This window comes from Bufo gargarizans, chromosome 3 (assembly GCF_014858855.1).
Source record: "Bufo gargarizans isolate SCDJY-AF-19 chromosome 3, ASM1485885v1, whole genome shotgun sequence".
In the NCBI taxonomy this organism is placed as follows: Eukaryota; Metazoa; Chordata; class Amphibia; order Anura; family Bufonidae; genus Bufo; species Bufo gargarizans.
In genome coordinates, this window is record NC_058082.1 from 560,720,920 (window position 1) to 560,733,095 (window position 12,176).

The window sequence follows — 12,176 nt, forward strand, 5'->3', positions numbered from 1 at the left end:
ATGTTGGCACTCTTTCAGGGTGTATATAGCACTATCTTTTTGAGATGCATTATCTGCCAGCAGGATGCACCCTCTTATCTTTCATTTGATTTTGAATTATACATTATAACTATTTTATCATTGTATCATTATTAGATGTAGTAACACACATGGGTACCACTCGGTGCTGCAGTCTTTAGTTACTCATGCACTGTATATGGGGCGTGAGCTGTTGCAACATCGATGTATTTCTATATAGCACTGTTTTTAGTGCTTCTTATTATTATATCTGTGATTGATTCATCTATTATGTAATTGTCTATTTAACTTCACTGGGTCGTGTCATTTTTGTAGTATATGTATTATGACACCATGTCACCATGGGTACTGGCGGTTAGGATTCTATTAGGCACACCGCGGTACTCCATGGTTTCTATTTGTAGATGTCTGGGTGCGTCTCGGTGATCGTGGGCCTAATATGGATGTCTGTCTAGTTATAGGATTTACTCTTTTCTAGTTCTGTGAACATCCATACATACTATATTGTTTATAGTCCTCCTGTCAAACAAGATCCGCCCCCTGCGATTTGCGGTTCACTTGCGTTCCATTGGGTCGCGGATCACGCATGCGCTGTGCGGTGTCATCTCAATGTGCTCTGTGACGTCTACATGCGCGGTATGCGGACGGAGACGCGCTGAGAGATGGCGCCGCGCATCATGGTGCTTCCGCGCCCGCTTCACCGGACCACAGGTGCCCCCAATCCAGGTACTTAAATTAGACTCTCATTTAGACTATATATACCCTGCTAGTCTGTTACTTGATACCTCCTGACGAAGCCGCTGAGGTGAAACGCGCGTCGAGGTCTGCGCTCTTGGGCTTACACTTGCGTCCATCATGTCCTCAGGTACGTTCCATGTATAGTACTACGGTGTATCTATACATGGTCTTATTTCACATCCATTTTAGGCCCAGGATACCATCTGTGGGACATTATTATAATCTGACATCCAGTGACCGCACTTACATGTGACATTTATTTTATTATATATGCTGGAGTCTTGGATGTCTATATATGTACAGACGTGGACAAAATTGTTGGTACCCTTTGGTCAATGAAAGAAAAAGTCACAATGGTCACAGAAATAACTTTAATCTGACAAAAGTAATAATAAATTAAAATTCTATAAATGTTAACCAATGAAAGTCAGACATTGTTTTTCAACCATGCTTCAACAGAATTATGTAAAAAAATAAACTCATGAAACAGGCATGGACAAAAATGATGGTACCCCTAACTTAATATTTTGTTGCGCAACCTTTTGAGGCAATCACTGCAATCAAACGCTTCCTGTAACTGTCAATGAGACATCTGCACCTCTCAGCAGGTATTTTGGCCCACTCCTCATGAGCAAACTGCTCCAGTTGTGTCCGGTTTGAAGGGTGCCTTTTCCAGACTGCATGTTTCAGCTCCTTCCAAAGATGCTCAATAGGATTGAGGTCAGGGCTCATAGAAGGCCACTTTAGAATAGTCCAATTTTTTCCTCTTAGCCATTCTTGGGTGTTTTTAGCGGTGTGTTTTGGGTCATTGTCCTGTTGCAAGACCCATGACCTGCGACTGAGACCAAGCTTTCTGACACTGGCTAGTACATTTCTCTCTAGAATTCCTTGATAGTCTTGAGATTTCATTGTACCCTGCACAGATTCAAGACACCCTGTGCCAGACGCAGCAAAGCAGCCCCAGAACATAACAGAGCCTCCTCCATGTTTCACAGTAGGGACAGTGTTCTTTTCTTGATATGCTTCATTTTTTCGTCTGTGAACATACAGCTGATGTGCCTTGGCAAAAACTTCGATTTTTGTCTCATCTGTCCACAGGACATTCTCCCAGAAGCTTTGTGGCTTGTCAACATGTAGTTTGGCATATTCCAGTCTTGCTTTTTTATGATTCGTTTTCAACAATGGTGTCCTCCTTGGTCGTCTCCCATGTAGTCCACTTTGGCTCAAACAACGACGGATGGTGCGATCTGACACTGATGTTCCTTGAGCATGAAGTTCACCTTGAATCTCTTTAGAAGTCTTTCTAGGCTCTTTTGTTACCATTCGGATTATCCGTCTCTTAGATTTGTCATCAATTTTCCTCCTGCGGCCACGTCCAGGGAGGTTGGCTACAGTCCCATGGATCTTAAACTTATGAATAATATGTGCAACTGTACTCACAGGAACATCTAGTTGCTTGGAGATGGTCTTATAGCCTTTACCTTTAACATGCTTGTCTATAATTTTCTTTCTGATCTCTTGAGACAGCTCTTTCCTTTGCTTCCTCTGGTCCATGTCGAGTGTGGTACACACCATATCACCAAACAACACAGTGATTACCTGGAGCCATATATATAGGCCCAATGGCTGATTACAAGGTTGTAGACACCTGTGATGCTAATTAGTGGACACACCTTGAATTAACATGTCCCTTTGGTCACATTATGTTCTGTGTTTTCTAGGGGTACCATCATTTTTGTCCATGCCTGTTTCATGAGTTTATTTTTTTACATAATTCTGTTGAAGCATGGTTGAAAAACAATGTCTGACTTTCATTGGTTAACATTTATAGAATTTTAATTTATTATTACTTTTGTCAGATTAAAGTTATTTCTGTGACCATTGTGACTTTTTCTTTCATTGACCAAAGGGTACCAACAATTTTGTCCACGTCTGTATATATAACTTCTGTTGATGTGAGGTCCATGAACAATCAGTGATTCAATTGATCCTGTTGCATAGTACATACCCCTTGTTGGGTTAAATTTTTATCTATTTTCTATTTTCTATGCAGGATTGACTGTTCATGCACCATAATTGTTTCTACCTGTAGGCTATCCATGCTTATTCGTGTGGATATACATGGTCCCGCAATTGTGGATACTGCCCTACGGCTCTCTGTATACTGTTTTCCATCCTGTCTTTTCCCTTATTTATTATATCTGAGAATAAAGTGATATTTTGATATATTATCTCCACTTGAGTTTTTTGCTTTGGTCTTATTTAATACCTTGTGAGTGCAAATAAAGTGATTCTTCGCGCAGCAGAGTTGCCCATGAGTTAATTGCAATCTCTTTGTCCAAAAAAAATTTTCTCTTCGTAAAAACATTAGTCTTGTAGTGAAAAAATTTGTCTTTTACCTAATGAAATATTCTGCATCCGTATTGCAATCTCTATGATTAATGACGCTGAGTAGGTAACCCGCAACTGTCGGCAAAGGGTAGATACACAGTGCTCCCTACAGTGCAGCCCCGGACATATAAGGGCATCACAGAATAGTGTGGCCACTTGGCCCTCAAGGAAGTTGTACATGGAACGTCTGGGGTCAAATAACTCCATGTATTAGTGTTAAAGGGTTTCTATCACCACATTTTGACCTAATTAGCTCTCAGACACTAGCGATCTGCTAGTGTCTGCTGTACCTAACAATGCTATTCTCAGACCTTTGTGTGGATCCGTTTGCCTAAAAAACTAACTTTTATTGATATGCTAATGAGCCTCTAGGTGCTATGGGGGCGTCTTTTCAGCACCTAGAGGCTCCGTCTACTCACACTAAATGCCGCCCAGCTCGTCCCTCCAGCCCGCCCATCTCCTCTGGAATGCGATCCTCCTTCTGAGCCAGCAGACGAATTCTCGCGCCTGCGCCGTGCGCGTCTGTACCAGTGAAAGTCTGACCGCTCCCTGCACAGACATCTCCACTGCGCCTGCACCGATGACGTCAGAGTGCTCTGAGGAACAGATGGCGCAGGCACAGTGGAGATGCCAGCGCAGGGAGCGTTCAGACAGTCACTGCGCCTGCGCCGAATACAGACGCACACTGCGCAGGTGCGAGAATTCGTCCGCTGGCTGAGATGGAGGATGGCATTCTAGAGGAGATGGGCGGGCTTGATGGATGAGCGGGGCGGCATAGAGTGTGAGTAGACCGAGTCTCTAGGTGCTGAAAAGTCGCCCCTATAGCACCTAGAGGCTCATTAGCATATCAATACAAGTTTGTTTTTTAGCGAAACGGATCCACACAAAGGTCTGAGAATAGCATTGTTAGGTACAGCAGACACTAGCAGATCGCTAGTGTCTGAGAGCTAATTAGGTCAAAATGAGGTGATAGAAACCCTTTAAAGCCAGATGGGCTGAACTTGCTGAATGGATCAAACATAGCAGCTGGATTATTGCCATATAGGAGGAGCGTCATTGGTTATTGGAATGAACCACACAAATCACCAACTAGACCCAAATTCATTGTAGCTAATATGTTATTTTATTCAGTGTTTGGCCAGTGTTTTGCATCAGTATTTGATCAGAATTTATAAGCCAAAAGCAGGAGTGGGTCCAACACACAGATCAGATGCTAATAATTCCATAACAAATTATATTTGTTTTGGACCCACTCCTGTTATTTGCTTACAATTACTGATGCAAAACACTGACAAAATACTGACCGTCTGAAGAAGGCTTTATGGAGGCTCAAAATACAGGATTTTTTGGTTTTTGTTTTACGTACTTCTGATGGATCAGAAGAACAGAAACATTAACCCTGGGTTCACACCTGAGCGTTTCTGAGACGCGCGTTTTACGTGCGTATTTGTCGGGGGTTTTTATGTGCGTTTTTTGCAATAGTAAACGCGCGTTTGACGCTCGTTTGTGTGATTGACTGCAGTTTTGTCCAATGAGTCTATGGGCCAAAATGTGCGACAAACGCCCCAAAAAAAGCTCAAGAACTTGTTTATGCATCGGGCGTTTTACAGCGCGTTCAAGCGCGCTGTAAAACGCTCAAGTGTGAACCAGGGCCATAGGGAAGCATTGGTTTTCACGTGTTGAGCGTTTTACAGCGCGTTTGAACGCGCTGTAAAACGCTCAGGTCTGAACTTAGGGTAACAGTGATGTTAATACAGCCTTACTGTCACTGCTGCTGCCCACCCTCCCCACCCTATCATGGGGCCACTGTTGTCACTGTTACTGCTACTGCTGCTGACACCGTCCCCACTCTGTCATAGGACCACTTGTGTCAAGGTTACTGCCACTTCTGCTGCCACTCACTCTGTCATGGGGCTACTACTGCTGCCACTGCTGCCACCATTCTCACTCTGTTATGGGTCCATGAGTGCTGCTGCTGCCACCGTCTCCACTCTGTCATGGGGCCACTATTGTCATGGTTAATGCCGCTTTTGCTGCCACTATGCCCACACCATGGGGACACCTCTTGAATCTTGCAGCATTGCACTGTTAAGTCAACGATGATAAAATAGACCTGACACTTTTATTGACCTGTAATACTGATGCACAGTAATCGCTAACAGAAGAGATTAGCTATGAATCTTGGTGCCCCGCACAGAGATGTAGATGGCGATAAAGTACACCTGTAATACTGACAGCACAGTACCCACAGAACGGATTCACTATGAATGTGGGTGCACTAGAACGGAGTCCACACACGGCGATACTCTCCCTGCAGTTTAAGTTTTAAGCCTTCACACTGAGATTAGGCAGAGTGGCCTGGTATACCTGATTTATTGCTGTTTGTAACAAATTAATTCAGAAATAATTACATTTCTTGAATCATCTGAATCAAATTTTTCAAAACTTTGCTCATCTCAAAGGCTACAATAAAATAAAAAAAATAAAAAAATTAAAAAAGTCATATCTTATATGAATAAATTAATGGCTCCATCCAGAAGTTTAGGGTCTGTAGGTTGCATTGCTAAGTCTTCTGTTTATATTCCGCAAGGTCATAGGTGGAGCTGTAGATGGTATTCACTGTTTCAGTAAAACTTGCATACGGCTCCACTTCCTCCACCATCTGATGAAAGAGCAAAAATAAAAATTCTAATTAGATATTTGCTGGCACAATGCATACATAGATAGGTCATATAAAAATGTAGTTATAACTTCTATGAACGAATTTCCTGACATTCAATTTGGCCGAATCGGTTGGCCAATTGAATTTGGCTCTGAATAAATTCGCCCTGAGCTGAAAGTGCCCCAAATTGCCCTGACAAGTTGTGTATGACACTCTGAGGTCTCCTAGGACTGTACCCAGCCCCTTTAATGCTGAGACATCACTGTCAGATTTTTTATATTTTTTTAAATAGACCAAAAACATTCTCTTTTTGGTGATGATGTATAGCCTAAATAGTGTGGTACCGTGTTACTTTTGTGTTAAAAACAGTGATGTACCTTTCTCACAGTCATTCGTTTGAATACTGCCTGATGAAGGAGCCTCTGTGCTCTGATAGCTTGCAAACATAATTATTTTTTGTTAGTCAATAAAGGTATCACTCTTATAATTCTTTTGTCATTTTTAACACAAAAGTATTTAACATCACACTCTTTTTGGTGGCAAATGTCTGCAGTGGCCGGGTTTGGGGTGACTCCAACACTACACTGGGTCCCCCGGACACCGTTGAGGTGTCACCATGTGTTGCTGCTCTCTGGAAGGAATGGTAAGGCATGGTGCACCCTAGACCAGTGTGCTTTTTTACTGGAGGAATTCAGGTGCAAAACAATACAGGCTAAGCATAAGGCTGGCTTTTCCAGTCTCCTCCCTGGCAGAAGAAGGGTTGATGCTGAGGAAAGGCCTGAGCTAGCTGTCCCTCTCTCTCTTCAGAAGGCTAGTACCCTGGTCCGAGGCTGGTGATCCAGGGTCTGTGAAAGAGTATCCCCATCTCAGCGTCTTCTTCTGGTCACTCAGTTTCCTCTAAGCACTGTTCCCGAACTGCAGCACACCAGGGGCTCTGACTGCTCTCCTTATATACAGTTTTGCTAGACTAGAACCTTCTAGTAGGAGGGGTGGAGTGGAGAAACTCAGCACAAACAGATACATTGTTTCAGCTCCTGTCTGGTATAGACTTACATTAGAGCTTCAGTGATAGTCAATGGTAATGACACAGCAGGTTTTCCAGACAAAAATAAGTTTCCAGACATAACAACAGAGCTAAAGCCAGACATTTAAAAGGTCAGACTGGCTTTTTCCCTTCAAAACATGGTCTTCTTTGAACCGTATGGCAGCTGTGAAAAATTACCAGCTTCTCAATCAAAGTACTAACAGTCTCTCAGTATTCACCCTTTCCACAGAGCCACCGATAATGAACAGGATATATATCACAACATATATATAAAATGCAGTAATAAACAGTATAAGTTAACCCAATAAAGAGAAATAAAGTAAGATGTTTTAACTTAGAGGATATAGGTAAATGTCCACAAATGTCCAAATGTCAAAGTACTCCCTGCTCCAGGGCACCACATGTCTGCCTGTATGTATGCACAGATACCTGCTGGGGTCATTTCATCCTCCTCCCTCCTGTTTCCTGTCTTCTGATTTTGAAAAATGGCTGACAGATTTTGAGAAATTCTCCCAAATCAGATCAACAAAAACTTGGATTGAATTTTTTTAGAATTTTGGTCAAATTCGATTTGCAACACATTGATTGTATAATCTTATGCAATGTGACTGAGGAACATATGTGGGTTGCCATGAGAACCTAGAATAGTTAAAGAATCCATTCTCATTTGAGGAATATGTTTTTTTTTTTTTGTTGAAACGGGACCATTTTAAACCCCCCCTAAGGTTGCGGCTATACTGGGAGGAATTCTGCACAGTCACAGTGACAATTCTGTTAAATTCAGAAATTTTTCCAGCTTGGGTCTGGGTCGCAATTTGTGTGTTTTTTTTTTTTTTTTACATGTGCATGTGCAGGGAACGCATATAAGATACATTCGTATTTAAGCTCATTTCTGCAGCATATCCGCACCAAAATCATCAATGTCTAATTGTGGGTTTGGTGTGAGATCTCAGCATTCTATTGAAAAGGGTGAAATCCGCAATCCCCATGGTAGGACAATTTCTGCACGGAAAAAATCTGCAAAGTGTACACGAGATTTGTGTAATCTCATGCACTTTGCTAGTACTGGACAATGCTGCAGTTTTCCCACTCAGGAATGCACGCAGAAAAAACGTATGTATTCTATAACGTGTGCAGGTGGCCTTACGGCTCATGCATATCTTCACAGTGTTGCAGTTCATGGAGCCTTTCTTTTGGGATTTGACAGAAAAAAAAAAAGTGGACTTGTATTTTCTTTTGAAGATGTTTCACTGGAGCAAGGGTACATTGGAGTCTGAGCATTTGTGGACATCTGCCCCTACTGCTGCTATGCAAAGCAATGAACTCCCTACTTCAGTTCACTTTGAAGAGTTAACTTGCACTATGATTTATGTCTTTGATTGCACCTATTCTGGTTTATACTGTTGGACTGCCTTTTATATCATATATTCTGTTCATTTCTACTGTTGTTATTCTGTGTTTGCACTTAATTGTGGAAAGGTTTAATGTGCCGCCACTTCATACTATGAAACTTTGGGAATTTCCAGCTTGTGTACTGAGAAACTAGTCATTTTCCACTGCAGAGCTGAGTTTTGGAGGGAAAAGCCAGGCACGCTCTACTTTTGACCATCTGGTTTAGCTCTGTCAAATTGTTGTTTTAAGGATGAAAACTGCTTGGTTATTACCATTGATTCATATTGAGGCCCAATATATGTATATGGCATCACTGAACGGCCACATTGTTTCTGTTTCTCCAGGTTCATCCCGGCCACTAGATGGTTCTAGATCAGTTAGAAACTGTATAAGTGTAGAGCATTTAGAGCCTCTAATGGCCTGCAGACACAGGATTTAATAGGAGAGACTATGCCAGACTGCACAAGTGACCAGAAGAAGATGCTGAGATGAAGATACCCTGGGTCTCCAGTCCTTTTACCAGAGAGCCATTCGGATGACTGGGCCACAGAACCTGGGCCACTAGCCCTTTGGCGAGGGTACCAACCTTCTAAGAAAGAGAGGGACAGCTAGATCAGGCCTTACCCCAGCAAATACCTCTCTGAAACCCGAGGGGAGACTGGAGAAGCCAGCCCTATGCCTCACCTTTATTGTTTTGCACTTGAGTTCCTCTAGTAGAGAAGCACACTGGTTTACTGCAGACCATGACTGTCTGTTCAGCTTGTTCCCTGTCAGTTAGGTTGGGTTCACATCACGGTTTTTGTCATACATTTAAAGGTGTTATCCAACAGCAACAATCCCCCCCCTTCATCTGCCGGGCCCCTCACAATATTTCTGATTACCTGTCTCCCCGCTCCCTGCTCTGCTCCTGGTCCCCGCACCGCCGCTGCAGCTTCTCCCCGTGCGCGGATGAAAACATCCGATGTCCAGGTGGGGGGTAGCCAATGGCAGGCAGTGACTGGGACGAGTCTCTCTAGCATCACCGTGATGCAGTGTGTGATGTGTGTGGCGCAGTGTATGGTGCAGTGTGTGATGTACAGTGGATATAAAAAGTCTACACACCCTTGTTAAAATGTCAGGTTTCTGTGATGTAAAAAAAATGAGACAAAGATAAATCATTTCAGAACTTTTTCCACCTTTTTAATGTGACCTATAAACTGTACAACTCAGTTGAAAAACAAACTGAAATCTTTTAGGTAGAGGGAAGAAAAAATATTAAAATAAAATAATGTGGTTGCATAAGTGTGCACACCCTTAAACTAATACTTTCTTGAAGCACCTTTTGGTTTTATTACAGCACTCAGTATTTTTGGGTATGAGTCTATCAGCATGGCACATTTTAACTTGGCAAGATTTGCCTGCTCTTCTTTGCAAAAAACACTCCAAACCTGTCAGATTGCGAGGGCATCTCCTGGGCACAGCCCTCTTCAGATCACCCCAAAGATTTTCAATCGGATTCAGGTCTGGGCTCTGGCTGGGCCATTCCAAAACTTTAATCTTCTTCTGGTGAAGCCATTCCTTTGTTGATTTGGATGTATGCTTTGGGTCGTTGTCATGCTGAAAGATGAAGTTCCTCTTCATGTTCAGCTTTCTAGCAGAAGCCTGAAGGTTTTGTGCCAATATTGACTGGTATTTGGAACTGTTCATAATTCCCTCTAGCTTAACTAAGGCCCCAGTTCCAGCTAAAGAAGAACAGCCCCTTGGCATGATGCTGCCACCACCATGCTTCACTGTGGGGATGGTGTTCTTTTGGTGATGTGCAGTTTTTTTTTTTTGCGCCAAACATATCTTTTGGAATTATGGCCAAAACTTTTAATCTTGGTTTCATCAGACCATAACACCTTTTCCCACAGGCTTTTGGGAGACTTCAGATGTGTTTGCAAAATGTAGCCTGGCTTGGATGTTTTTCTTCGTAAGAAAAGGCCTTCATCTTGCCACTCTACACCATAGCCCAGACATATGAAGAATACGGGAGATTGTTGTCACATGTACCACACAGCCAGTACTTGCCAGATATTCCTGCAGCTCCTTTAATGTTGCTGTAGGCCTCTTGGTCGCCTCCCAGACCAGTTTTCTTCTCGTCTTTTCATCAATGTTGGAGGGACGTCCAGTTCTTGGTAATGTCACTGTTGTGCCATATTTTCTCCACTTGATGATGACTGTCTTCACTGTGTTCCATGGTATATCTAATGCCTTGGAAATTCTTTTGTCCCCTTCTCCTGACTGATACCTTCTAACAATGAGATCTCTCTGATGCTTTGGAAGCTCTCTGTGGACCATGGCTTTTGCTGTGGGATGCGACTAAGAAAATTTCAGGAAAGACCAACTAGAGCAGCTGAACTTTATTTGGGGTTAATCAGAGGCACTTTAAATGATGGCCGGTGTATGCTGACTCCTATGTAACAGGATTGTGAATGTGATTGCTTAATTCTGAACACAGCTACAGCCCCAGTTATAAGAGGGTGTGCACACAACCACAGTATTTTAGTTTGTTTTTTTCTTCCTCCCACCTAGAAGATTTGAGTTTGTTTTTCAATTGAGTTGTACAGTTTATAGGTCACATTAAAGGTGGAAAAAGTTCTGAAATGATTTATCTTTGTCTCTCTTTTTTACATCACAGAAACCTGACATTTTAACAGGGGTGTGTAGACTTTTTATATCCACTGTATGTGGTGCAGTGTGTCATGCTCACACACTGCATTACATGCTGCTGTCACCTTGATGTCCAGGGCTGTCGTTTTTCACCACTGAGGAGTCCTCTTCAGCTCCTCCGCCACCATGTTTGCCAGGGTTGCAGTGCGCCCGCTCTACTTAATATAGAAACCCCTGGGAGCCGGCCTCTCCTCCTTTTAGCTCCCGCCAGTTTCCATTGCTGCAGGCGCTCCAGCAGCCGCCCAAACCAACCAATAGCAAAGCTTCTTGCTGTGAGGAGCTTTGCTATTGGCTATTGCAGACACAGGCAGCATCGCTGCGCTGCCCATGCCATTCACAGCGCGCCCTGCGCTGATGAATATCAGGGTAAAGTCTACGGGTACTTTCACACTAGTGTTGGTGGAATCCGGGAGGCACATCCAGAAATTTGTGTGCAAACGAATACCATTTGTTTCCCGATCCGGATGCGGATCCTTTTGACAAATGCATTGAAACACCGGAGAGACGGATCCGACTCCAGTATTTTTTTTTTCTACATTTCTAAAGGTCTGCGCATGCGCAGACTGGAAAACCGGATCCGTTTTCCGGAACACTTGGTACCGGATCTGGCATTAATACATTTCAATGGAAAATAATGCTGGATACGGCATTCCGGCATGTTTTCCGGAATTTTGGCTGAGAAAATACCGCACCATGCCAAATACCGTAAGAGTGACTGACCTGAAGATATCCTGATGCATACTGAACGGATTGCTCTCCATTCAGAATGCATTTGGACAAAACTGAAGCGTTTTTTCTGGTATTGAGCCCCTGTGACGGAACTCAATACCGGAAAACTTTAACGCTAGTGTGAAAGTACCCTACGGAGCCTTGGTACGCCTTAGACTTTTTCCATGGAGTAAAGTGACCCGAAAAAGCATCTATGACGCTTGTACAGGCGTTATTGTGACCTCTGAACCTAGACACTGCATATTTGATGTCGAAGGCAAATGGTCTCCAAATGAGACTGAGGTGACGAGGTGATCGCCTCACCTGGCCTCATTGATGGTGCACCCCTGGATATACTGTGACCTGGATGAATGAACCTTCACAGATAAATGTGGAAGCACAGTAGAAGGATCATGGACCTTTACCCTATAACGGCCCCATACTACTGCAGCCATTTTTGATGATCCCTTATTTTTCAATTTGTCAGAAATTAATTTGAACTGCAAAATCAATTAGCCCGCTGTATCTCAA

The 12,176-nt window shown here is 43.0% G+C and overlaps 1 protein-coding gene across 1 annotated transcript in view; it reads right to left on the bottom strand.

Annotated features, from left to right (window-relative positions):
• Positions 1-5,244: 5,244 nt before the first annotated feature.
• The window catches only part of LOC122932948 (cell surface glycoprotein CD200 receptor 1-B-like), a 59,539-nt gene continuing 52,607 nt past the window's right edge, over positions 5,245-12,176 (bottom strand). The window contains exon 6 of the mRNA XM_044287640.1: positions 5,245-5,809. Coding sequence (XP_044143575.1) covers positions 5,711-5,809 — 99 coding nt within the window. The 3' untranslated portion in view covers positions 5,245-5,710. The remainder of the gene's footprint in view (positions 5,810-12,176) is intronic.